The 26,037-nt window shown below is 31.4% G+C and overlaps 1 protein-coding gene across 5 annotated transcripts; it reads left to right on the top strand.

Moving 5' to 3' along the window:
* Positions 1–1,613: 1,613 nt before the first annotated feature.
* On the top strand, positions 1,614–24,811 carry LOC134706378 (POU domain, class 6, transcription factor 1-like). Of its 5 annotated transcripts, none has more exons than XM_063565270.1 (10): positions 1,614–1,641; positions 7,909–8,083; positions 12,604–12,799; positions 13,755–13,886; positions 15,299–15,460; positions 16,822–16,946; positions 17,740–17,920; positions 19,408–19,585; positions 19,854–20,074; positions 20,919–24,811. In XM_063565270.1, exons 2-10 carry the CDS (start codon positions 7,979–7,981, stop codon positions 21,041–21,043), a joined length of 1,425 nt encoding a protein of 474 aa, XP_063421340.1. In that variant the 5' UTR covers positions 1,614–1,641; positions 7,909–7,978; the 3' UTR covers positions 21,044–24,811. The 5 variants fall into 5 exon arrangements, with proteins under 5 accessions (XP_063421340.1, XP_063421339.1, XP_063421341.1 ...); XM_063565269.1 differs by lacking the exon at positions 1,614–1,641 and adding an exon at positions 1,647–1,831; XM_063565271.1 differs by lacking the exon at positions 1,614–1,641 and having other exon boundaries at positions 15,347–15,460.
* The last annotated feature ends 1,226 nt before the right edge of the window (positions 24,812–26,037 follow it).

Below are 26,037 nucleotides of genomic sequence, written 5' to 3' on the forward strand. Positions count from 1 at the left end.
AAGTTGTGAAAACTACTAATTTGAATTACTTTTTAAACGCTTTATTAATTCAGACCTGAAAATTTGTATTTGCTCTCAATATATACAGAATAATACGTATAAATCAGTTTGCTATGGTGGTAAATGTAACCCATTTCACATGAGCCTTGATTTCAATCTTGTGTTTTTTCTTTAATACAATTTTTAAGATGACTTTATACAATGCTTACTAACCTTCGATACGTTCATACTTACCTTGTCTTACAAAAAATGATAAAACTTGAAAACAACTAAAATGGTGTAAGTAAAAATTAAAAAAATGACAGACTAGATATAGACACAGAATAAAACAGCACTCTCTCTCTGCTCAGTTGAAATTTATTTTTTAAGGTTCATCATAAGGAATTGAAAATTATGGCCGTGTTTACACCTCAAAAATTACTATGAGTACAGACAAACTGGTACATCCAGGAAAGTTTTAAGGCATGGCAGGAACTAGTATATAAAAGTTATATGAAGTCTACGTTTCAGAAAATTAAAAACTTACCTGCATTTTGATGTGCATTTTTTTCCAGTCTGCAGAAGATAGCAAAATAAACAAACACCGAGTTTCATTTGATACGGTCCACTCAGTTACACAGTTTAAACCTGTTAAATCACCTATTGTTAACAGGTGTCTTATTGTCCATCTATTGTCCATTTAAATCAATACTACTCACAACATTGATTATACGAGGGGAGCTTCTCAATCGTTTTCACTACTTAGTTAATTTTTGCACCTTCTGCAGGAACGAAAAAAAATGGATAGCAAAATCTAGAAAAGTTTATAATTTTCTGAAACATAAAATGCATTTAAAATTTATATATCTAGTTCCTGCCATCCCTTAAAACTGCTGCAGGTGTATTGGTTAGGCTGTACTCAGAGTAAAATTTGGGGTGTAAATACGGCCATTTTAGCCAAAAGGTTATGATGAACCTTAACAGTGTCTACATTCGAATTGTACCCATTTTTTGGGAATGACTGATATAGGGTGAAAACTGGAATTGAAAATATCCGCTACATGTCCTATGTAGACAGCCATACCACTATGTTGCATTTAAAAAGCTCTGAGTATATATCATTCAATTCATGGTTAATACTCATGCTTGTAGGTTGTATTTTCATTATAAGACAAACCTCATCAACAGACGCCATTTTGTACAGACTTCAAACGCAGTCACATGACTTCAGGATGTGTGGCTGTTTTATCTGATCAAATCAAATTTAAATCCCATTTAATTTGTCAGAAATTAGTCAAAGTAAATTACTTTCTTACTTTTGAAACTGTTTTTCTATCATTCATTTCAAATGTAATAATTTATCTTAAGCACTATATTTTTCATCAGTATTAAACAGGGCACCTGTGGGCTATTCGGTCAAATCAATTCAACAAGCTACTTCAAATCATGTTTTTAAGGAGTAGTGAACTTATTTGCAAATTTAATACATATTTATATATGATCATATATAATTATTGTAATTTATATTAATCAATTTTTCTTTATTTATATGATTTTCTTGTATTCCTCATTGGTAGCCCCAATCTATATTTGGAAACAGTAACATTTTTGTAAGCAATATCAGTCCGCTGAGTCATAGAACTATTTTTTGTCGTGGGTCAGGTAGGTCTAATATTTATTTATGTTGATCAAAAATTAACATAATTTATTATAAAGTCCACGTGCTTTTATGTCAATACACAGTTCATAAGATGCAATTTGTGACATTAAATCATGTAAAATATTATTCGATTTCATAGATTAATGCAATTATTTGCGTGCATTCCACTCAAGGCTACAGAGAAAATTTTAGGTAAGAGATGCTGATTATATTTGGTTTGCATATATTATTTTGTATATATTATGGCATTTTATTATCATAATTTATCAAGTAAATGCGCAAAAATTATGAAAGTGGATGAAAATGAACGTGGAAATGACAGTTATCTCTGTCTTTGTCTGGCATCAAATGAAATTATTGATTTTTTTTGGATGCCATTCTATTCAGATTCAGATGCTGAGAGGATGTGAAAACTAGTAAGAATGGATACTGACAATTGTGTGTCTGTTGTCATGGATATATTAAAAGTAAACAAAATAATAAGAGCTATTTCTTAGCAGAAAACATTAAGATTTATTTAAAAAATATAATTTTTTGTTTCATGATAACTTGATTTAAATGTTGAAAAGATGCAGCTTTTCTTGTAGGTTGTTCCAGATTGTCATTTTTGTAGCATTATAAAAACTACTATTAACTCTTTCAAAAGAAAAATACTATATGACTAAAATAAAATGAAGACCTGAAGTAAAGATTTCATTTAATTTAATTATTTTATATTTTTGGGGTGGAAAAGGGGGAGGTCATTAGTTTTTATTGAATTATTGTAATAGAATCTTCTGTTCAATATATCATGTATATTGTGTTTATACTGAGTATTGCCTTCAACAATTTAAAAGGAAAAAAAATGTACAATGTACATGTAACTAGTACTAACTACAAAGTAAAGAGGACTCTGAGAGTTGGTAAACATGTAGCTAAAGACTACATATTAGTCCAACCACACTCTGAGAACTGTGAGTGTTGTATTGAGTTTAGTTATATCTTTAAATATGTAGCTAAAATTTTGTTTTACATATATGTAGCTAAATACTCATATCAAAGGGGACCTCAATTTCACAGTCCACTGAACATTGAAAATGAAAGTACAAGTTTCAGGTAAAAGTTTTTGGACAAGGTAGTTTTTGATGAAGTTGATATCATGAAGTCCAATCAACTTAAAACTTAGTACACATGTTCCCTATGGTATGATCTTTCTAATTTTAATGTTAAATTAGATTTTTTATCCTAATTTCACAGTCGATTGAACATGGAAAATGAAAGTGCGAGTGGGGCATCCGTGTAGTTTGGACACATTTTTGTTATTCATTAATTAAGTAGGAGGCCTTGAAGGCCGCGTGGTCTAAGTACATGTAGTTACTATTGTAATCACTAGCCAGTCAACACTGAGGTTGTGAGTTTGAACTCCACTCGTGCAGGTGCACTTGACTCCAGTCTTAATTGACTAGGATTGTCAGTTTTCCTGTTAAAGGTGTGTGGTTTTCTCTTGGCACTCCAGCTTTCTCCACAAATAAAAACTGATCGCCACGAAATAGCCTAAATGCGGTACTTAAAAGTGGTGTTAAAACTGGTGTTAAAACTGGTGTTAAAACACCAAAAATTAAATCAATCAAATCTTTCATCAAGTTTTAAATTGTTTAGAAATTAAAATTAAGATATATAATTTTGGTGTTCATGTATTGTTATACATGCACAGGTATTGTATTTATTTATGATTTAAACTTAAATTAACTTGTACGACATTGTGAGTGTTGCTGCTCAAGAATTTTCTCTGGGCCCAGTACAAATCCTTCTTATCTGATGCCATGTTCCCTTTTTTCACTGTGATTTTTTTGGTTTTCAAACCTAATTTTCTAGATTAAAAGCTAAATTGAACTACAAATATTATCTCTGTATGTCTCTTTTCAAGAGAAATCCTAGTTTCTGCATATTAGTATTTTGAAGTAGGGCATAGAACTTCAATACAAGGAAAATAAATTATCTTAGTTTTTGATTTGTCTCAAAAAATAACTTTTGTATGAATCTTGAATTATATTTTTACAGTAAGAGGAAAAGAATTATTGCATACTCGTATTGTTCAACCATTCTTTCTTAATATTTCAAGTTTCAGAATTCAATTCCAGATAGCCAGTGAGGAACAGGGATTTCATTGAAAAATCACTATATATATATATATGAGGATGACTTTATATAGCCCATTTAGTGAGCTTTAAATTATAAAATAGAAAAATGTGAGAAGAATTACTTCTCCATCTGAAAACAAGGAAAAGCGTATAATTGCTTATGAGACAACTAACCACCTAGTATATATATAATAACATTCAGAATTCTCATAAAGGATTTTTGAAGGCAATTCCAGGAACCTGTCAGTTTTGGCAATTACAAGTCCCAACAGTGTGAAGATGAAATTTTATAGTTACATAACTTATTATTTCGGTATCCATGACAAATAGCACAAGGAAATAACTTTTTTATTAAGAAAAAGAACAATTACCAAAATAATGATATATACATGTATATATATATATATGTGCTCAGTTACAGAGTTGTATAAAAATATTTCAAATTCTTGATACATCTTTGAACTCATAAGTTTTGAAAAAGATGAGTTTAACAATCCCAGGGTTTCATGAGTCCAGGACTCATCTAAGTGAGAACCCTAAAATTAAATGCCCTGCAGTGATTTCAAATGGTCCCTTAGAAATTGATTTTCTTAAGAAAGATTTAAATGTCTTGTAAATATTGAAGAGATAAGAGAAGGGAAGAAAACTATCTATTTTCAGTTTGAAAGGTTATGACTGAATTTATAGATTTGTTGTTTCTTGGACAAGGGTGTGAAGTTTAATATTCTTAAAAAAATGGACTTTTAAATGAAATCTTTTGAATGTTGTCTTTGATTATGATGAAAAACTCCATAGTACATTACAGACCTACTGACCTAATATTCCAATCCTAATGTTGTAGAAATAGTTAACTTCTACAGTTGAAGTGTTAATTCCATACATGTTATTAAAATTATACATTTATCGGTACAGAATATTTGCATAGATAAATTATATATATCCCTGTTGTTAAAGATTTTTATTTCTTAGCTCTTTTACCATCATCATGATCATGAGTTAAAAACTTGTATTCAAGTTAATTTACAAACCTGGGGATTGAGCCTCAATAGTTAATGATTTTTATTTCTTCTTCAAATTTAGCAGTTCTACTAATGGCAAATACATGTATTTCTGACATCAGATTTGAAAGTTTTGCTTGAAAGTTGTAAATTTATATTAATGTTTTTTATTTGGCAGTGTTAAGTAACTAAATATAATGAATTTCAATCCAATCAGGATAGCATAGTTTTAAGTTTCCTTGTGATTCTTTTAGTCCAATTTGTAAGTTCTCCTCCATGGAATTTTGCTATAAGAGTCTTGCATATGAAAAAAATGTCCATAATGAAAGCTAAATAACCAGAGAAATTCATTTTTGATCACACAGTTTTATTTTGTTTCAGTTTTGAATAAGTTTGGTTTGAAAACTTTAAAAACACAAAAATGTATGCAAGACCAGAAAACAATCTCAATCTTTTTCTGATACATAATAAATTTGTAAGTTTTAATATAAATCAATGATGGATAATTATTATTCCCACTGAATTCACATTTCTTTGTCTATATGCACTGTATACATTATGAACAGTGAAAGGGTGTAGTAAACTTGCAGTTGTCTAATGTATAACAATGAATTAATATAAGCATATAAAAATTAATAATGAATTCAATCGCTCTATAATGTTATAGTCTCATAGAATATGTTAATACATTAATGACACTGAATCAACATAAATTAGATGTAATGAGATATTTTGATTAAACATTGGTGGGCACAGTGTTACATTGGGAGAAAATCAATTTTTGTCAATCTCTACATTAGAATTCTTGATACAACTCATTGCTTCTAAGAGTATAAAAATTCTGCATAATGGGGAAATTGGATTGTTATAATCAATAATGGAGGGTGCCCTGGGGAATATTTAGATAGTAAACAAATTAAACAGGAATCAATATGATGTTCTGAAAAGAAAGGTTTTAGTTGTCTGATAGACATCAGTTGGATATTTATTTGAGTTTTTTTCTCAGTTTTGTGTTTCTTTTAAAAAAATTGGATAATATAGAATAAGATGAATCAATATAAGGAAAAATACTTGTGCATTTGTATGATAAGATATGTTTTCCTGTCTCTTCTGGGGGGGGACTGAGATGCTCAGTGAACCAGTAGGTCAAGAAGTTAATTTACAGTGATCGCTAGCCTATCAACATTGAGGTATTTTTGTGAATGCTGCTTATGGCAAGGTGCACTTGACTCCAATCTTGATTTACTCAGGTTTCCCTGGGGAAGGTTTTGGTTCTCTTGTGGTTACTGAGCCTTTCTACAGTTTCTGTTTTTTGGTCAGGCTGTTGTCACTTTGACACATTCCCTGTTTCCATTTCTATTTCATCCATAAGTTTACTGTGATGTTTTTTTTTATCATTGAGGGATAACCTTTGCAATAAGGTGGGTTTTTTCTTCACTAGTGAAAATTTTATGTTAAAAAATCAGAAATTGTTAATGTTTAGATTGAAAAGCTATGTAAACTGCTTTTAATGTTCTGTAGCCTTATTGTAATGAGTTGTTTAACAAGTCTTGGAAAGATTGGTCAACTTCCAAAGAAGATGTATAAGTTTGAATTTGTCTTTATGGAAAATACATGTAGGGATAGCATTTCTGTTAACACTCAATATATACGTCATACAACCATAGGCATTGTCAAGACATTGATTATGTCATATCAAAACAAATTATGAACGCTTAGAAAAAGATATAGTTCCTTACATTTTCTACTTTAATTTCATAAAAAAAAAAGCCATTTGCCTATGTAATAAAAAGAATAACTAATGAAAGAATTCAAATAGAGAAAAATATTCAAGGAGTGACCGAACAACACATTAATGCACGAATGCCCGCAGCACAGAGGCCAGAAGCCAAATCCCCTATGAATTTTATTCACCCTCTATGGATCTGTAGGGGGTCAGTAGTTAACCGTATAACGAACTTATCGGACGCTAGACTTTTTCTGCTGCGTTTTGTTGAAAAATAAACAGTGAAATACAACAACATCAATAGATGATGTCACCAGTAACGTGTCATGAACCCCCTATGAAACTTACTTACCCCATACGGTCTCGTAGGGGGTCACCACGTGACAGCGTTTAACCAAACACGTGATAATTTATCTGTAGTCTGATAACTAGGTATATATATATAGATATCCAAATCTTTTTCTTAACCATCAAAATAGAGGGCAACCAAACTTGGACTTTTTTGGCCTATGATACATTGTATACTACTTCATTTGTTGTGAATTATTAAAATGAAAACAAAATCTGTTTGGAGGTTGAAAATTTAAATAAGATAACCAGGTGTATTTATACAAAAGGTTAATGAGTAGTCAGTTAATATACCGGTACATGAATATGCACAATTTTTTTAAATTTTGCAATGCATATAAAATATTAATCAAATATTGTATAGTTTAGTTACTTCCAACCTCACCATTTCAAAATTATTAAAAGAAAGTTTTTGTTTCTTGGGACTCTTCATTCTTTTATTTGTGGCCTTTATCAGATTCATGACTAACACAAACTTGAACAAATCTAGAATTGAAAAAATGAATGCATCAAACTATTCTAAACTTGGAATAAAATAATGATATTGATCATGGAATTGATTTTCCTGAAATCTTCATTGTAAATCAGTCATGCTTTTGAAGTTCTGAATCTAATTAGTGACAGAGTTCGTATTGATTATTCTGTGAAATAAAAAAAACATCAGCATTAGCAATACATTTTATGTCAATAATTAGAAACGAAGTATAGCCTCGCTTGATTCTGATTGGTCGATATCCTAGTAATATTTGATTGCAATGTCTTGAGGATTGGTTCGGGATTCTTATTTCGAGCTTATTTGGATATGATGATTATATCCAGGTATTATAATGAGGAGTCTTACTACAATCAAATATTCACATTGTCAATGTATAGAATTAATAATTAGTCTTCTCGGCAGGTGCTTAACATGATTTATTAATGATTAAAGAATTTACTTAAATCTCTTATCAATGCTCAAAAAGAAACTTTTATAGTGAAAAAACTTGACTTTTTCCCCCTTTTGGGTCCTGTGTCAATCATTTCTGCATCCATGTCTCTCATTTTCTACGAAGTTCAGGAATTTTGTTGTTTTTTCAGAGGACGGATTGCGACAGGTTTGGATTACCAATTATAAACCATCAAAGTGGCGCCCGTCGGAATAGACCCCATGGACATGGATGGGGACTCCAGTGATGAGGTGACATCTGAAGCCCTCAATGGAGAAACCAAGCCTGATGTCGCCAAACTTGCACAGTCCGCCATTATTAAGCAAGTAAGTGATACATTCCTGTGTAGGCAGGCTTCCATATTGAAGTCAACAGGTGGAAGTCTTGCATATGTTTAAACAGGTGGTAGAAATGATAATAATAAATGAGCACTCATTAGTAAATCTATGCTAATGGTATGAAAATTTTAAAGAAATGGACAAAAGTTGGAAATTTCAAAATTTATCCTAGAAACAATCAATAGAATATTAAAAGTCTGAATTCAATATGGCAGAGGATATTTTTTGTAGCTTTTTAAGTTTCATGTATATATATTTTCAGTTTTGACATATTTAATGGAAATGTTGATGAAATCTGGGTATATTATCTTAATAAAGGGTGGATATATTATTAATATAGCATGGGTATATTATGAAAGTTGAGGGCTGGCAGATTTCAATTAGGCATTTTCAATTCTACAGGCTTTTGTGATGGAGGGTATAAGGATGAGAAATCAAATATATAATTTCCAAGGTAAAACTACTTAATTATTTAAAGGAAATAAGTTTTTATCCTACAATGGATCTAATTATCAAAATGTGTAAATATAGTATTTGATGTTTAATATATATTACAGTTATGTTTTCAAATATCATAGAATGACACATAAAAAAAATCAATATTCATTTAACTGGATTGGGTTGATTGTGCAGTTTGATTGAAAATTTATTGATGAATTGTCTTTTGCAGAATATTATTGAATTGACTTGACTAAGTGTTGTCATGGGTATTTCTAAAATGTGTACATTAAATGAAACATTAGCCATGTTAACTTGCTTTGAAATGGACATAAAAAAAATATTTTATTGAATTGAAAATAGCTTTCATACAATGATTTATATAGAGGAACTAAGCATTTAATAACATTTCTATTAGTGTTTTTGTTTGTTGACTTATTAGTCATCACTAAGGATGAAGATTAAAGCTTAGTTAGGACAGATTGTCTCAAATTCGCTGGGTGAATTTTTTTATTTCAAATTAAATATAATAAATAAAAAAATTCTATGTGGTATTTTGCAATTGAAACAAGTAAGGAATCAGCAGGTTTTTTTTCAAGGACCGCCAGGGGATAAAAGATTTGGAAAACTCATCTTTCAACACACCCTCTTTCATGAGGCTCCCCTCCCCAAGAAAAAGGGTGTTACTTTCAAATTCTTGTTTGCCAAAAATAAAGAAAAAAGAAAAATTGCCAAAATAATACAAATACAATGTGCAGCAAAATCAGTATTGTAACAATGTGTAGTGGGAGTTTTTCATAAGAATCTAAATAAGTCTTATCCATGTTGTCAAGACCTAGAGAAATATAATTCTTGATCATCATGGTGTAATCAGGGATGTATGGAATTTTACAATAATAACATAAAGATAAATCAAGAGTATTCCTGAAGTCACAAAAAAAAATCTTTTAATTAGGTCAAGCATAAACATAAAGAATTATAATCATCTACCATGTCTACCTGAAAGTGAAAGTAGAAAGAAACCTTGAAAAAAATGATACCCTTTATATCATTACACTTATAAGCTTATAACTGTCTTATTTATGCACAGTAAATGTTTCTCAAAAAAGCTCTGCTTTAATATTATGCACTTTTGGCTAATACATATTGTTGTTGCAGCAATTAGAATATGTTCAAGAAAATATATAGTGGAAGGGTTTATACCAAAAAAAATATATGTAATCCCCCCAAAAATATTGTTTTGAAAATCATGTCAACTGCAAGGCAAAGAAACAAATATCAGACACTAAATATAACCTCCCAGAAAGTAAAAGGATGCAAAATGTACCAACAAGAATGTATGCCAGCTAAAGGATGGCTCTGGGTGCAGGAATATTTTTGCATTGAAGGCCTGTTTGTGACCTTCTGATGTTGTCTGCTCTATGGTCGGGTTGTTGTCTCTTTGACAATTTCCCCATTTTCATTTTCATTCTCAATTTTATTTTATGGACAAAGCATTAAATTTCCTCAGTTTATAATGGACTTTGGATCTATCATTAGGTTCAGACTTGTCCAGTCTAGATCTTTATCCAGTGATTTACAGGTACATTGACTTTTTATACGCACATCAAAATTTTTAAGGGGATGATAATGGTATGCAAATGTCTGTCTGTCCGGCGGATATATGTCACACCATAACTTGAGAAAGACCAATTCAAATTTCATGAAACTCAACATAGTTGTTTCTTATGATGGTCAATGATCTGTATACCTTTTAATGAAAATAAGATTAAAAAATGTTGAGTTACGGGACTTTGTAAACAAAACCAGGGGTGTGTTTTTTTCACATGTCTTGCCCTATCACAAAAACAATTTATGATTGTTGCATAAAACTTTTCACACTTCTTAGTTATATTAATCAAAAGATCTGTACTTTTTGTTGTTGATTCAAATTTTATTTTAGAGTTTTTTGAAAAAAAAAAGGGGAAGGGAGTTTCACATGTTGCGCCATATCTCAGAAACTATTTTTGATTATTGCATAAAACTTCACACACAAGACAACAGGCGTATCATGCACAATGTTTAATGGACAACTTATTGATGTATGTAATTTGTAATACTGTGACATTGCTCCAAGTCTAAAAATGTAGATTTATAAATTTTAAGCTGTAGATAGAGTTCTCAACTGGAATTTCATTTACTCTTCTTAAAGTCATCTGGGTTTTCAGGAATCTCTTATTATCTATAGAAATGTACCTATTTATTATACCCCTGTTCTGAAGGGGGAGTGTACATTGAGTGTTTTCCTCACCTCCCATGGAATTTCCTTTGTAATTTCATAAGGAACTACATTCAGAGCTTGCTTTACAAAGGGATATGTGTACATTTCAATCCTTTGTCAACTTCCATTATTAGTTTACAGTTCTACTTATTTCATTCATCCTGTAAAGTTGATGATTTCATTCATCCTGTAAAGTTGATGCTTTTTGGAGACAAAACACTTAATTAACAGACTGATGACACAAGATACTGGCCACCATTTAAGCAAACTTATAGATTCAGTTTAAGATTTTTAATTTTCTTTAAAGCAAGAAGAACAAAAGAAATCAATAGACAGATTGCCAAAGCCTGTTTGACTGGTCTAAATGCACATTAATTCTTAAATAAAGGGGTTTTGGATAAAATACCGACTCAAAAAATCTTATTAGACACAGTAAATTTATGTTTTGTTATGTGCCATGCAATTCTTTTTTGCCTCAAAGACCAACAAAATAGAACCAATTAACTAGATTCAGGCATATGGAATTTTACATAAAATGATTGAAATTCTGTTATATGTTTTACCAGATTGCCCTCACTGCTTTTGAAGACAAATAGGAATTTAATTTCATCCAATTGCCCTAGATTTATATTCATTACTGTTTTCATCAAGTTAATGTGAAAAGGAAATTGAGTTTTGTGACCAATGTAAAAAAGCTGAAATATTGATCCAACTAAATCTATAATTCTTCTAAGGCAGTAAATTAAAGCTGTATAATAAGATAAGAAACTGTTGTTTGACAAGAGAAATATTGATTATTCCGTGATTTTATCTTTGTTATCCAAGACTTTCTTTGTTGATTTTCTTCTTATAAATGATTTACAGATTTCTGCTCAAGAAAAAATGATTAATATTAAATATTAAAAGTGTTTTGGATTGGATTACCTATAATGTTTTTTTAGAATAACATGAAGAAATGCTTATAATTCTGAGAAATGAAGACCTTCCATTCCATATTTTAACTCCCTTATTGTTGGTCATTATTACTCTCCATGAGCTAAGAAAGTCATTGTCAAAATGACTGATTTTATTGGTGATACTGTCTTCTCATCCAATGTGAGCTAGTAAAAACTCATTCCACCACTCATTAAATGATAGGTATACCTTTTCCGTTTGTAAGATCACCTCACCGAAGGATCAAGTGAGGTTTTCTCATCTCTTGATGTCTGTGGTTGATGTCCATCATCGCCATCGGTTAGCTTTTTGCTTACTTTTACAAAAATATTCTACTCTAAAACTACTGGGCCAATTGGAATCATAGTAAAAAAAAATAATCTGATGATGTAGCCTACTAATCAACACAGCCTACACGGCTAAAAAAGAACAAAGGGGTAAAAGGCAAGTTTATTTGTCTTCTTGAGAACAGCTATAGATAGAAAAAATAGTAGGATGAATTATTCATCAGAATGTTGAAATAAGATAATCTGAAAACTATTTACAGCATAAAAGATCAACTGAACAAGATCTGCAATATATTAACATGGCCACACATTGTTGTCAACATAATGGAACTTAATGCAACTGTCATTTAAGTGAAAGGTGTAGCAAGCTATTATCTGTTATTTTCTACACCAGAAAAGCCTGTACCAAGTCAGGAATAAGACATTTGTTTTCCATTCATTTGAAACAGACATATTATATAGGTAAAAATTTCTAAAATTGGGGTACAGCAGTCAACATTTTGAAAGTGTTATAATCCTTATCACTTACAGTAACCTCCCTTTAAAATGTTCAATCTGTATTATAAACTACACATATTCCTTATTTTCAGGATGTTATGCTCTCAGCAACCAGTACACAGTCTCCCTTGGCGCATGTTTCATCGGTTTTCACCATGCCAACCATTTCCATGCCTTCAGTATCCATGGCAACCAGTGCCCTTGGAGGGTTGACAGATCACTTGTTTATGTCCCATCTTCCATCAGCTACAGACTCACCATCCCATGGTGATGGCAAATCGGATAATGGTAAAGTGAAAATTCAATGTTCATGTTCAATTGTTATGATTTTAAAGTGTGTATTCATTCTAATCTGTATGGAAATTGCTTTTATTGTACATCCCCGTAGCCAGTTGGGGTTCCAGGGTTGAGTCTACACTCTGTTTGAATTGTAACTGTTAAAGTTGAGTATGATTGTATTGAACCACCCTTGGAAATTTCTGGCTACAGGCCTGTTGTAGATTTAACAAAAAATCATACATTTTTGTATATACCGGTATATCAAAACATGACACAAGAAATAAATGACTGATTTCACATGATCCATAGAAATAGTGTTAGGTATGGCCATATGACTATTACATTAGATTGACCTGATTAAAACACAACACATAATTCAATTTGTCAATATATACTTAATCATTTTTATATAAAAACACACATGACACAACTACATAGAAATTAATTTTATTCTTCATTTATTTCATCATGCAAATGAAAATTTCCAAGTTTAAACTTTGACAAAGTATTAAAATAAGGAGATGTTGTTTGATTGAGACAATTGTCAACCGGAAACCAAAGGACAACAATGTAATTAGTTCACCATACTTAAACAATGTGCACAACACCACGCTATAGTAAAGTTTTATAGCCCAACCCATTACAAACAATGCTGTGAAAAACAACAAAGGATTACAGGTTACTGACTTGGGATGGGCATATAAAGAATGTGGTGGGTTTAAACATGTTAGTAAGTGCTCAACCCTTCCCCTTACCAGGGACAGTGGTGTAACAGTGCATTTACTGAAAACTGATTAACAAATCCATGTTGTCCAAGACTTAATTAGACCTGCACCACTATAAAGCCTTTTGACTACTAATACTGTTTGTTTAATCTGTTGATCTAGTTTAGGTACATTTTGTACTTATAATGTATGACCTTGTTAAAGTACTTAAAATTTATTTCAATTATTTTTACTTGTAGGTGCAATTACATCAATGTCTAGTCCTTCACACTTGTTTGGTCAGCCCCAGGTGGCAGCACCACAGTTTTTCCTTACAGGTCAGTCTGTTCAAGGACAAGGTCTTCAGCAGCTGCTGATACCAGTTTCTACTGGTAAGCAGATTGTTGTGTCCATTTTTTTGTGTTGTCATAGTGATATATATTCTCAAAACTGGTAAAAAAGTTTTTTTAAATTGTACATGTTGTATACCAATTGTTAGCTTTCGTGACTTTATTAAGCTATAAAGAAAATAATTAATGAAAAAAAAACAGATAGTGGTATGAATTATATATAGCTTTTTGAAGAACTAGTTTTGAGAATGCTAGCTAACAATTCTAGATATTTATCAAACTTTTCTAGTAATTAATTTGAATAATTTTAAAGTATTCTCTTACTGATTAATGAAAAGTAGATGTTTGGTAAAACAAGACAGCCAAAGATGCCACCATTTGGTGTTCAACAATGAGGACGACATGATGTTACATGAACATGGCAAGCTCTAAATCATTTAAACCATAAAGCAAACTTTGTTATTGACTCCAGAGGAAATACAAGATATCAGAAATAGATACTCTGCACATGCTCTTTATAAATTAAAAGGGACAAAAACATATATGTGATCCCAGTTTGAAGTTTATGGTTAGGCAGTACTAGAAAACAGATATTTACAAAACTTTTCCAAAGGAGGGGTATACTAGTAAATCTGTCTGTGAGTCTGCCACACTTTGAAGCATTTGTGATTGCATTTTTGTCAGCAATTACAAGTCACAACTGATATTTGCATCAAGCATTATCACAAAATCCCGTAGTGTGTGACACTGATAATTGCCTTCTATGTTCTAGTTCTTTTTTGCTTAAAATTGTATAACATACCCTTACTCTAGGAATAGGAGCTAAAGGGAGTAAGCCTTGATCATTCCATCTGTTCTTCTGTTTGACCAACAAATATTTCTAGGTTTTTCAAAATCAAATGAATTCGTGTTTGGACTTTGTATCTTGAACACTGTTTGTCGTACACTTCATTACTATAAATAGAAAAAGAGATTGTTTTAAAAAGCAGGGGTGCAAGCTTGTGAGATGAAATATGATAATTTTAGAAAGGACATCATTAATAATATCAAATTGTTCAAGCTTATGTTTCCTTGCTATCTTGCAATTGTAAGAGAAAATAATTTCCACAAAATCTTAAGGTTTTAAAAGAACATCAAAACTAAGAAAAAGAAATTAATTCTGAAATCTATCCAGAATTACAAGTGCCTTCTCTTGCCTGATTCGTAGTCTTTTATCCACATATTATGCTACTTTCTCGAGATAATGAATTTTCCTGTAATGTTGGAAATTGTCCTTGGTCTTAAATATAAACACATCTCATTTTTATCAATATGTTAACACTTAAATGGTTACCAGATAGAATTTTATTTTTCTACATTGATATTACAATATATTTCGGTCATAATTAAAAATTCAATGCTTATAAAAACAAAACTTTTATGTTACTTAAGGCATGCTAACATTGTTTTAACAGGCAATGGCCAACAACAATTTATTAGTATTCCTGTTTCCTTGGCAACAGGTGGTAACCAGCAGATACAGTTATTGACAACATCCAATGGTCAGATAATAGCAACAAATTTAGCCAACATACCAGGCTTAACACAACCATTAAACCTCAACATCAATTCCAATAGTGAGTATGCCAGACTTAAAACCGCCCTTTAAACCCCACGTTCAAATCAAATAGTAAGTATGCCAGAAATAACACAGTCACTAAGGCCGTGTTCACACCAAATGCCGTGTAGAGTAAACATGTTTACAATTAGTTTAGTGTAGTGTTTTCTGTTTGTTTCAATGGTATATCTTCTCCAACGTTATTTAACGGATCTGAAATACTAGACAAACATATCATTTACCCCACACAGAGGTGCTTGGCTATTGATTTTTTTCAGGACAATTTGGTGACAAGTCGAAATCAATTTTAGCATGATATATAGTGGCAGCTGAGAGTGAAACAAACAATTTTTTTTCAGGGCCAAAAACTGGAAACATTTTTTGTTTCAAAACAAAATCCATAGCTCACCACCCCCACCCCTTGCCTTTATGTTTTATACTCAACTATAATAGCCCCCCCCCCCTACCCCCTCTCCCCCCGAAAATTAAATGGTTGCTGCCTTATGGGTTTGGCAATGATACTGCTTTGAGTCTTGATCAGGGGTTAATAAAGTACGTGAATTTTTTTTAACAAAAAAATATCTGTAAAATTTAGACAACAATTTCTGTAAAGAACTATACTTATAATTATCAAAAATGTCAGTTTTACTCAAAAATAGTGTCCTCCTTTAATATATACACGGTAAAATTAATGTCCTAAATGCCTAGTTTTGTGTACACTTAACCTACACAAGCCAAACATTGACTATTGACTGTGTGTAGATAAAACATGATTTAAACTACATGTAAACATTCAGTTTTATCAATGGGAACGCAATTTTGTTTAGTTTACGTGTGAGTTACACTTACACAACACCGAATTTAGGTCAATGTGAACACGGCCTAAGTCTCAACATCAATTTCAACAATGAGTATGCAGGACTTGACACAGACATTAAATCTCAAGGTCAAATCTAATAGTGAGTATGCCAGACTTGACACAGCCATTAAATCTCAAGGTCAAATCTAACGGTGAGTATGCCAGACTTGGCGCAGCCATTAAATCTCAAGGTCAAATCTAACAGTGAGTATGCAAGACTTGACACAGCCATTAAATCTCAAAGTCAAATGCTGTAAAAAAAATTACTTCACTAGTCCAGCATTCTAGTGAAGGGTCTCTTTATTTTTTACCAGAAATCCAGGTTTTCTGTCTGTTTATCAATGATACATAAAGTTTTCCAGACTTAACACAACCATTATATTTATCTTGCATTTTATACCATGTGTAACTTTTTGATATACTTAAATAATTGCAAGATTGTTACTGGTCAAATATGAACCTTTAGTAAACACTTTCACATTACTGTAGATGATAATTTTTATTTCTATTTTGTGTTTCAGGCAGCAGTCAGTCATCCAATTCATTACATAATCATTTGAGTGCTGGATTAGCCAGTCAGCTTAGTAACCTTCCTTCACTGCTGTCAGCTAATGCTCAAAGTCAGATACTTGCTTTAGGGCAGCAGGTATGTCAGAAATCTTTTATAGAGCACAATTACTAGTGGTTGCTAAATAGCTGATACAACAGTTTCATTTCAGTTACAGTTATAGAACTGTCATGTTTAGACGAAATAAAAATTCAATAATGAGTACATTTAAAATACTGAACACTTCCTGTTTAATTGAAATATAAAATCCTCTTCATCCTGCAAGTAAACAAAGTATGTGTGAAAACAGTGTGTATATGCTTTTTACTATGCCCCATTTATGGGCATTATGTTTCCTGGTTCGTGTGTCTGTTCGTTGGTCCATCGGTCTGTCTCGCTTCAGGCCAAAGTTTTTGGTCAAGTAGTTTTTGATCATGTTAAGTCCTATCAACTTCAAACTTAGTTCACATGTTCCTTATGATATAATCTTTCTAATTTTAATACCAAATTAGAGTTTTGACCCCAATTTTACAGTCCATTGACCATAGACAATGAAAGTGGGATTGGGGCACCCGTGTACTATGGACACATTTTTTGTTAAATTAATAATTGTTATTTCCCAAATTATATCTGTTTTCTTATTACACCCAAGTATTATTACACCCAAGCAAGAAAGTTAGGGTAATGGTGCTTTCATACTTTACATCCATTGGACTTTGTTGATGATATATACATTTAAAATCATTTCAAAGTTTACTCTTTTAATCATCTTGGGATTATCAGAAATGGAAGTTGGGAACCATTGTTTTTCTAAAAGGAACAGATAGCCTTACATTGAATTGGGTGCAAAGTCATTTTAACATGCTCTATAAATTTCTTTTATTGTTAACAGGTATTAAATCCATTGACATTGACACCTAACGTCACCTCATCATCACACTCATCAATGAACGGTCAGTCACGACAGACATCATCTCCGACAACACCAAAGAGATTATCATTAGTATCACAAAGTCCCACATCAACATCTACCATTGATGGTTTACCACCGAGTGTCAGTCAGTTACTTCCACGTAAGTAATCAACATTAAAACAATTGTTTTAAAAACACATTGAAAAACATTTTTATTCTCCTGCCTACCAAGTATGGGGAATTGTTTCCAGTTTGTCCATTTATCCATTCCTTATCATGTTTAAGTTTTGATTCAATGTAGTTTGCCATTTAAAAAGAGACAAAATGCCAACTGAACAATCAAAAATCAAAAATTCAATGAAAACTGACAGCACTGCACCATGGTTAAAAAAGAAATGACGGAGAGTTGTCTCATTGGCACTCACACCACATCTTCCTATATCTATATAAAAGACAAGCAACAATAAAAACAATACACTACACAAAAAAAAGGATTATTGAGAAACAAAAACCTACTAAAAACCATGGGTGAACTCATATGCTGATTGCTCTGGAAATGTTAGCATTCCTACTCGACTTGTGGCACCCCTTGATTGTTAAAGTGATGACTAGTGGCACCCCTTGATTGTTAAAGTGATGACTAGTGGCACCCCTAGATTGTTAAAGTGATGACTAGTGGCACCCCTTGATTGTTAAAGTGATGACTAGTGGCACCCCTTGATTGTTAAAGTGATGACTAGTGGCACCCCTTGATTGTTAAAGTGATGACTAGTGGCACCCCTTGATTGTTAAAGTGATGACTAGTGGCACCCCTTGATTGTTAAAGTACAGTGATGACTAGTGGCACCCCTTGATTGTTAAAGTACAGTGATGACTAGTGGCACCCCTTGATTGTTAAAGTACAGTGATGACTAGTGGCACCCCTTGATTGTTAAAGTGATGACTAGTGGCACCCCTTGATTGTTAAAGTGATGACTAGTGGCACCCCTTGATTGTTAAAGTGATGACTAGTGGCACCCCTTGATTGTTAAAGTACAGTGATGACTAGTGGCACCCCTTGATTGTTAAAGTACAGTGATGACTAGTGGCACCCCTTGATTGTTAAAGTACAGTGATGACTAGTGGCACCCCTTGATTGTTAAAGTGATGACTAGTGGCACCCCTTGATTGTTAAAGTGATGACTAGTGGCACCCCTTGATTGTTAAAGTGATGACTAGTGGCACCCCTTGATTGTTAAAGTACAGTGATGACTAGTGGCACCCCTTGATTGTTAAAGTACAGTGATGACTAGTGGCACCCCTTGATTGTTAAAGTACAGTGATGACTAGTGGCACCCCTTGATTGTTAAAGTACAGTGATGACTAGTGGCACCCCTTGATTGTTAAAGTACAGTGATGACTAGTGGCACCCCTTGATTGTTAAAGTACAGTGATAACTTGTGGCACCCCTTGATTGTTAAAGTACAGTGATAACTTGTGGCACCCCTTGATTGTTAAAGTACAGTGATAACTTGTGGCACCCCTTGATTGTTAAAGTACAGTGATCATTCCTGAATGACACAATGAAGGAAAAGAGGACATGATTGTGGTTAAGAATACTAGATCATTAACTTGCCTCATGTATATTTATTCATTATAATATTTCAGATACTGTAGGTAACTCTACTGAGAGTACAACAGTAGATGGTATTAACTTAGATGAAATTAAAGAATTTGCCAAACAGTTTAAAATCCGCCGTTTATCATTAGGATTAACGCAGACACAAGTTGGTCAGGCACTGAGTGCTACAGAAGGACCGGCATACAGTCAGTCGGCCATCTGCAGGTAAATATACTTTGAAAATATAAATGAAATAAAAGGATCTATATGTTATATGTAAATGAGATGGCAATCATTGTATGTATGATTGCCAATGAGGCAATAAAATGTCTAAACAATTTATTACAGGAAGCCAACAGCCTGATTTATGACAAAACATTTGATAAAAATCAGATGATAGATACGGAATAACAAAAACAATATACAGACTCATGACTTGGGAGTAGTTGTAACTTATTGAACTGATTATACAAACTAATATTTTTTCTTCCAGATTTGAAAAATTAGACATTACACCAAAAAGTGCACAAAAAATAAAACCTGTTTTAGAGAGGTGGATGATGGAAGCTGAGGAACGATATAGAAACGGTGTCAATAATTTAACAGATTTTATAGGCAGTGAACCATCAAAGAAACGCAAACGACGGACATCTTTTACACCAGCTGCGTTAGAAGTATTAAATAATTTCTTTGAAATAAACACACATCCATCAGGTAGGTTCTAGTTAATGAACAATGTAATGTGATTTAATGAGATTGTTGATGCTGTGTGGGATATAGAGTGATTTATCCTTACTGAAGGAATACATATATAGATTCTTACACTGCAACAAGTGTATTACGATATTTTTCCACTCGAGACAGTTAAATTTTATTATTTAAATATTTAAAATTTAACTGTCGAGAGTGGAGAAATATCGTAATACACGAGTTATAGTGTCGGAATCTGTTTCTCTAATGCTTTTTATCGTTCTTTTTCAAAGATTTTCAGAAAATTGTGCTCTTTATATGCGACGTCATCAGGCAAGGTTGCCTTTTTTCATGACGTCACAATAGGAATGAGGAAAATTGAGAAGAAAACAAAACATTTTGACGTCATAATCAAATTTCGACTAATCATTTGCCGAGAACAGATTTTTCACTAGTGAGGAGAAATATTTTTCTCACACCGGTCAGGAAATGTTAAAATAGCACAAAAAATTAGAGAAGTATGGTTCTTACATCAGTCAAATTGAGGTTACAAATTCATTATGGAAAGAAATATTCAGTCAGACATTCTGTAGACACTGAATTATACATAGATTTTCTCAAATTGTTGCATTACTTGATTGTGATTTTACAATAAACAATTTAAAATACATTTTTTCATTGAAATAAACTAATGAAGTACATTCAATTTTTTCATAATCTTTGATTATATGGACATATTTTATTTGTGAGATTTTTTTCTTTTAGCTGGAGTAATGTATAAATCATGTGATGAAATATTTAGTTTTCTTCCAAGATTTATTTCTTCTAAAACTCAATGAGCATTTACTCATTTCTTTTTTATTTTCAGGTGCTGAGATGACAGAGCTGTCAGAAAAACTGAACTATGATCGTGAAGTGATTCGTGTCTGGTTCTGTAACAAAAGACAAGCTTTAAAAAATACAATAAAGAAATTGAAACAAGAAACACCATGATAATTGTCTCAATACCGTGGTCACAGGGTACTTAGAAATACATGTAATAAGCTGTTCCTTATTAACAGTCACAGAATGCAAGTCTTCTACAACAACCAGTGTATAGTTAAATTTTATTAACTTCTAATAATATCAGTTGTAGTGTTAAAACATTCTTGATTTATTGAAGTTCAGTAGTATACTTTACTTGACTGGTATGATTGTATTGCCCACAGAGATGGCAGTTAAAGAGAGACTTGGGAGTGCTGTGTCCAGTATCAAATACATCCACAGTTGATAAACTTTGTGATATTAGTAACACAGGAGGTAGATATCTATGGACTAACAGTTGTTTTAATGGACTCAGAATCTCTTTTCACTCATTTTTTTAATGATTAAAGGTCATCATTGACAATATACTTTTTAATTGATGGTTTATATAAAAAAAACAAAAAACATATTATTTAACTTCACTACATTATTATTTTTTCTCAAACTGCCAAAAAAAGAATATTTCTTTCAGTACTTTCCTATTTTGAAATAGTCACTTTGTCAAACTATGATCCTACAATCATAAATTAAGATAATTGATAACTACATAGTATTTAATCCAAATTTCAATCTGCTGATTTCCACATCATTTTAGAATTACCTTAAATGGTGATTAGTCTAATTATTTGTATTTGTCACTTCCGTGAGAGTGTTATAAATGTAGGAACCATAAATATGGGTCAGAGGCCAACAACAAATTGTGCAATATCTAAGGCATGTACTAATAGCATTTATTTTTGAGTTTTATTCAAACTATAAGTGTAGTCTAATGTATGCATCATAGTTAAGACCTGTATTGTATAGGTAAACAAGCTGTGTGTTTTTTTTTAATTTATTGTGTTCAGTTCTTATGGAGCAGCTATTAGAATGTCACAACTTTTAAACATTATCATAAAAGGACAACATTGTCATAAAAAAATTATAATGTGAAAACATTATCCTTTCAGGACAATGTCATCAAAACAATTACAAAGTGTATAAATATGTTACATCAATGGTACTTTAGAATAGTCCCAGACTAATATCAATGCCAAATATTATAGAAACATTTACATGGTAAGAAGTGTCTTGCTATGGTTAATAGGTTGTCACAGATAAGGTTGTCTATGAGTAAAGTTATAATGTACTTCTAATATGTCACAGTAATATTTTGATTATCAAACTTTTTATTGAAGTGGCTAATGAAAATGTTAATATTGTTTTTCTTTGATTGAATTTGTTTTATTAATTTCAAGACCAAAGTGCTTGTCCTTATTGTATCTGTCAACACAAAACTATATGGATATATTATTTTAAATGAGATTAAAGAAAATTATGTGTTTCAAAAAAGATGTAAGTTAATTGATCACCAACATACCATAGGTACCATCAAAAGGTAAACAGATTAGCTATCAGATATGTGACTGCTGTTGTGAGGGGGAATGATATATGTAATGTCCACAAGTTAAGTAGACCTTATTGATATTTTCTAGCTTCCTTAGAAATGGATACTTTTTCAAGACATCAAAATTGTTATTTTATACAGCTGTTATCATAATGCTAGCAAGTTAAAGATTTGGTTTCTTGCTTGCTTTGTTTGCATTAATGTTAACTCCGCCTACTTTTATTGTTTGCAGATGTCCATCTTTATCACAGTGCATGATCAAATTTTTGAACAAACACAGCAAGCAAGCCAAACTAATCTTTAACTTGCTAGTATTATGATAACAGCTGTAAAATACAAAATTATTACATAGCAGTTGAATGTAAACAAAGAAGTAAAGAGTTCAGCTGGAAAAAAGTTAAAGTAAAAACTAATCCATGGTGTTGTGTGTTTTGTTATCAGTAGAAACCTATAGAAATTGATATTTTTCCATTCTTCAGTAAAATAACTGAATTTGCCATTATTTTGTGTTCAATATGTTCAGTTAATTTATACCTATTTGTGATATTATACATTGGTCTCTGAAATTTGTAAAACGAATTCCCTTAATAAGATTGACAATATACTAACATTATCTACAGAGATTTTATTGTTGTTATTGTTGTTAGTGTTTATATACATTTTATAGTACAATATTGTTAGAACTTTTTTATTATTTATTATTTTGGTCAGAATTTGTTATAAGCTTATACATTTTATATATAAACTATTTCATCATTTTCATCATCTTTTTGTGCAATATGAAATTAGCATTACTTCATAATCGTCCTTGTTAAAAATAAATCAAAGATTTTCATTCGATAATTTGTTAAAACTTAATCATGTACTTTACATGGGACAAGATATTGCAAAAAATGAGTGAATATGTTTCATTCATTCAGGTCGTGAAATAAAACAATTTTTTATTGTTTGAAATTTCTTCTGAAACATAATTTATTATTGCGCTATTAGCTACTGTCCAATTTTTATTGTTAGATGAAGACTTAATGTTGCGGGTATACTTTATAGATTTCTGTATCTTTTTTCAGATACTGTACAAATTATCAAACTTTGAAACACATTACAATGTAAGGTTTTGTACTGGCTTTTTACATTGCGCATGTTTTCGGGATTCAAAATAATTTTTGCTAATAGTTACTTAAAGTATGTACTATTAATACAATTTTTGGACAAGGAAACTTTTAAAGTACTGATACAATCAGATACTCCTATTTGTTGTTAGTGTATTTATAGACTTAATTGAAGTCATGTTACAAGCAAAATTTTACTTATTTGTATATTTACAGCATAACTTTAGTAAAATTGTAATTCTCATTCAGCTTAAAAGGCAGTATGAAGTTGTATTTTAATATTTGTTTAAGTTGAATGTATTATTGTACAGTATAGAATTCAGTGTACATATTCATTATATTATTTATTAAAATCCATTCTGATAGTGCAATTTCTCGCATTAAAATAGAAAATTGCAATTTTAATGTAGCTTTTAATTTGTTATGAACACTTTTTTATTTTAAATATTTTTTATATAGTATATGTGAACAGAAAATCCATTCTTCCAATTTTGTGTTTTACTGGACATTTCTTCCTTCATTCTCTTTATTTTTATCATTCCACTATTATTAAGATTTATTTGTAAATTACACAGATTTTGTATCTTTATTAAAAAAAAACCAGAAATATCAAGGTAAAAATAGTATTTAAAAATTATTATGTTTAAAATCCTTTTGTATAGATCACAATAACAAAAACAGTAATAACAGCATGTAAAGATTCATCAAATAATATAATTACTTTTTATTGTAATTTATTATTCCGTAGTATGGAATATAAGGTTGGCATTATACTTTTGCCCCAAAAATAATGAAGATTATTATGTTTCATGATTAATTACTGTGACCTTACAAAGAAAAACATTTAAAGTGTCTCATAATACCTGTTGCAGTAGCTTTCATTAAAGCTATCAAAATAAGTAATTCTGCTCTACCAATAAACTGAATTCATCTATTTAAACTGAAGTTTTTGTATCACCATTGTTTTTTTTTGTTGTTTTTTTTTAATATTTGCATTTTTATAAAGAGAATATGAATTATAACGGGTAAATTTTATACTTATAAGTAGGGGAGGGGGGATAGAGTTCTGAAATCCATTAGATAAATGTGTTAAGTATTACCATGGAATATAGATCTGTGTGGAAGTCTAGTCAATTTTTAGTTTCAGCTTTTTTTAATATGTGGTGCTAAACGTTGTCAGTGCTTTTCATTGTTAATGTCTTGTAATGATGTTTAATCCATCTCATTAATAAATGTAAAAATAGATTTGTTTTTTTCTCAAGAAAAAAAGAATTGTTGATAAAAAGGTAAAGTGATGAGATAGTGTATCCATTCATGACACAAAATGACTACTGACACACAGAAAAACCTCAGTTATTGATGTTCTTCATATCAAAGTCAAATTCGGGCCTTCAACATGGAGCAAACCTACCACCTTGCTACAAGAACAACACCAGTTACAGGGGAATTCTTAGAAGTTTGTTATCTCTATACATTAATGCATTATGAACACAGCTGTGGGATAATATAAACAATCAACAATTAATATCAGCAATGAAATCTAACAAACTGTGGTCATTAAAGTACAACAATATCACTCTAGAATGCATAAATAAAACAGAAATTTAAACAAGCATGAGCACAAGATATACATATACAAGATAACTTTGCATATTGACTTGGCAAAATATTCAAGAAGACAGCATAACCATTTTACAAAAATGAACTGGCTAAAAGTGGAAAAATGAGGTAGCACGTAGGAAAGAAGTAAGTTCAAAAATATATATGCATAACTGCAAAAACATAAGTGCATACACCTTGAGCACAGATTATATTTTTATAGTGCCTCAAAACTTGAGAACTCTGCTGATATGTTGGAAGAGTGGAAATCGTTATAAATTCACTACACTGACCACTCATACACATGTAAAAGCAAAAGTAATGGAACCAAACCTTTATTGCTGTTCTTCATCTCAAAGTCTGAGAGATCTGTAACTTAAGAAACCTGATGCTCTGCAGGGCGCAGCTTTATACAACCGCAGACGTTGAACCCTGAACAGTTTGGGCAAGTATGAACACAACATTTAAGCTTGATACCAATATCCAAAATCTAAATACATGGTTAGATTAGGCATATCATAGAATTCCAAAACTCCAAAAATCAATCCCAACCTTCCTTTTGTTGTCATAAACCTTGTGTTAAATTTCATAGATTTCTATTGACTCATCCTAAACTGTTGGGACCAAAACTCCCAAAATCCATCCCAATAGATTTCTTTTTACTTACACTAAAGTTATAGTGCGAAAACCAAATGTCTTCAACGACGCCAATGTCATACCAATATACGATTCAATATTTTTCAATTTTTGCGGTCGTATAATAAAGCTCTCACCTCACTGAAAGTTCACAATGGAGCACTTGTTTAAACAGAATTCTTTCTTGATGTTGTCCTCACTACATCTGATATATTGAAAAACACAACAAGATATAT

The sequence above is a fragment of the Mytilus trossulus genome, chromosome 2 (assembly GCF_036588685.1).
Source record: "Mytilus trossulus isolate FHL-02 chromosome 2, PNRI_Mtr1.1.1.hap1, whole genome shotgun sequence".
Taxonomy (NCBI): domain Eukaryota; kingdom Metazoa; phylum Mollusca; class Bivalvia; order Mytilida; family Mytilidae; genus Mytilus; species Mytilus trossulus.

Coding starts and splice junctions, on each gene's coding strand:
- LOC134706378 (XM_063565270.1), top strand. CDS start 7,979: ATGGACATGGATGGGGACTCCAGTGATGAGGTGACATCTGAAGCCCTC. Junction 8,084..12,603: donor AGTCCGCCATTATTAAGCAA/GTAAGTGATACA, acceptor CCTTATTTTCAG/GATGTTATGCTCTCAGCAAC. Junction 13,887..15,298: donor GCTGATACCAGTTTCTACTG/GTAAGCAGATTG, acceptor TTGTTTTAACAG/GCAATGGCCAACAACAATTT.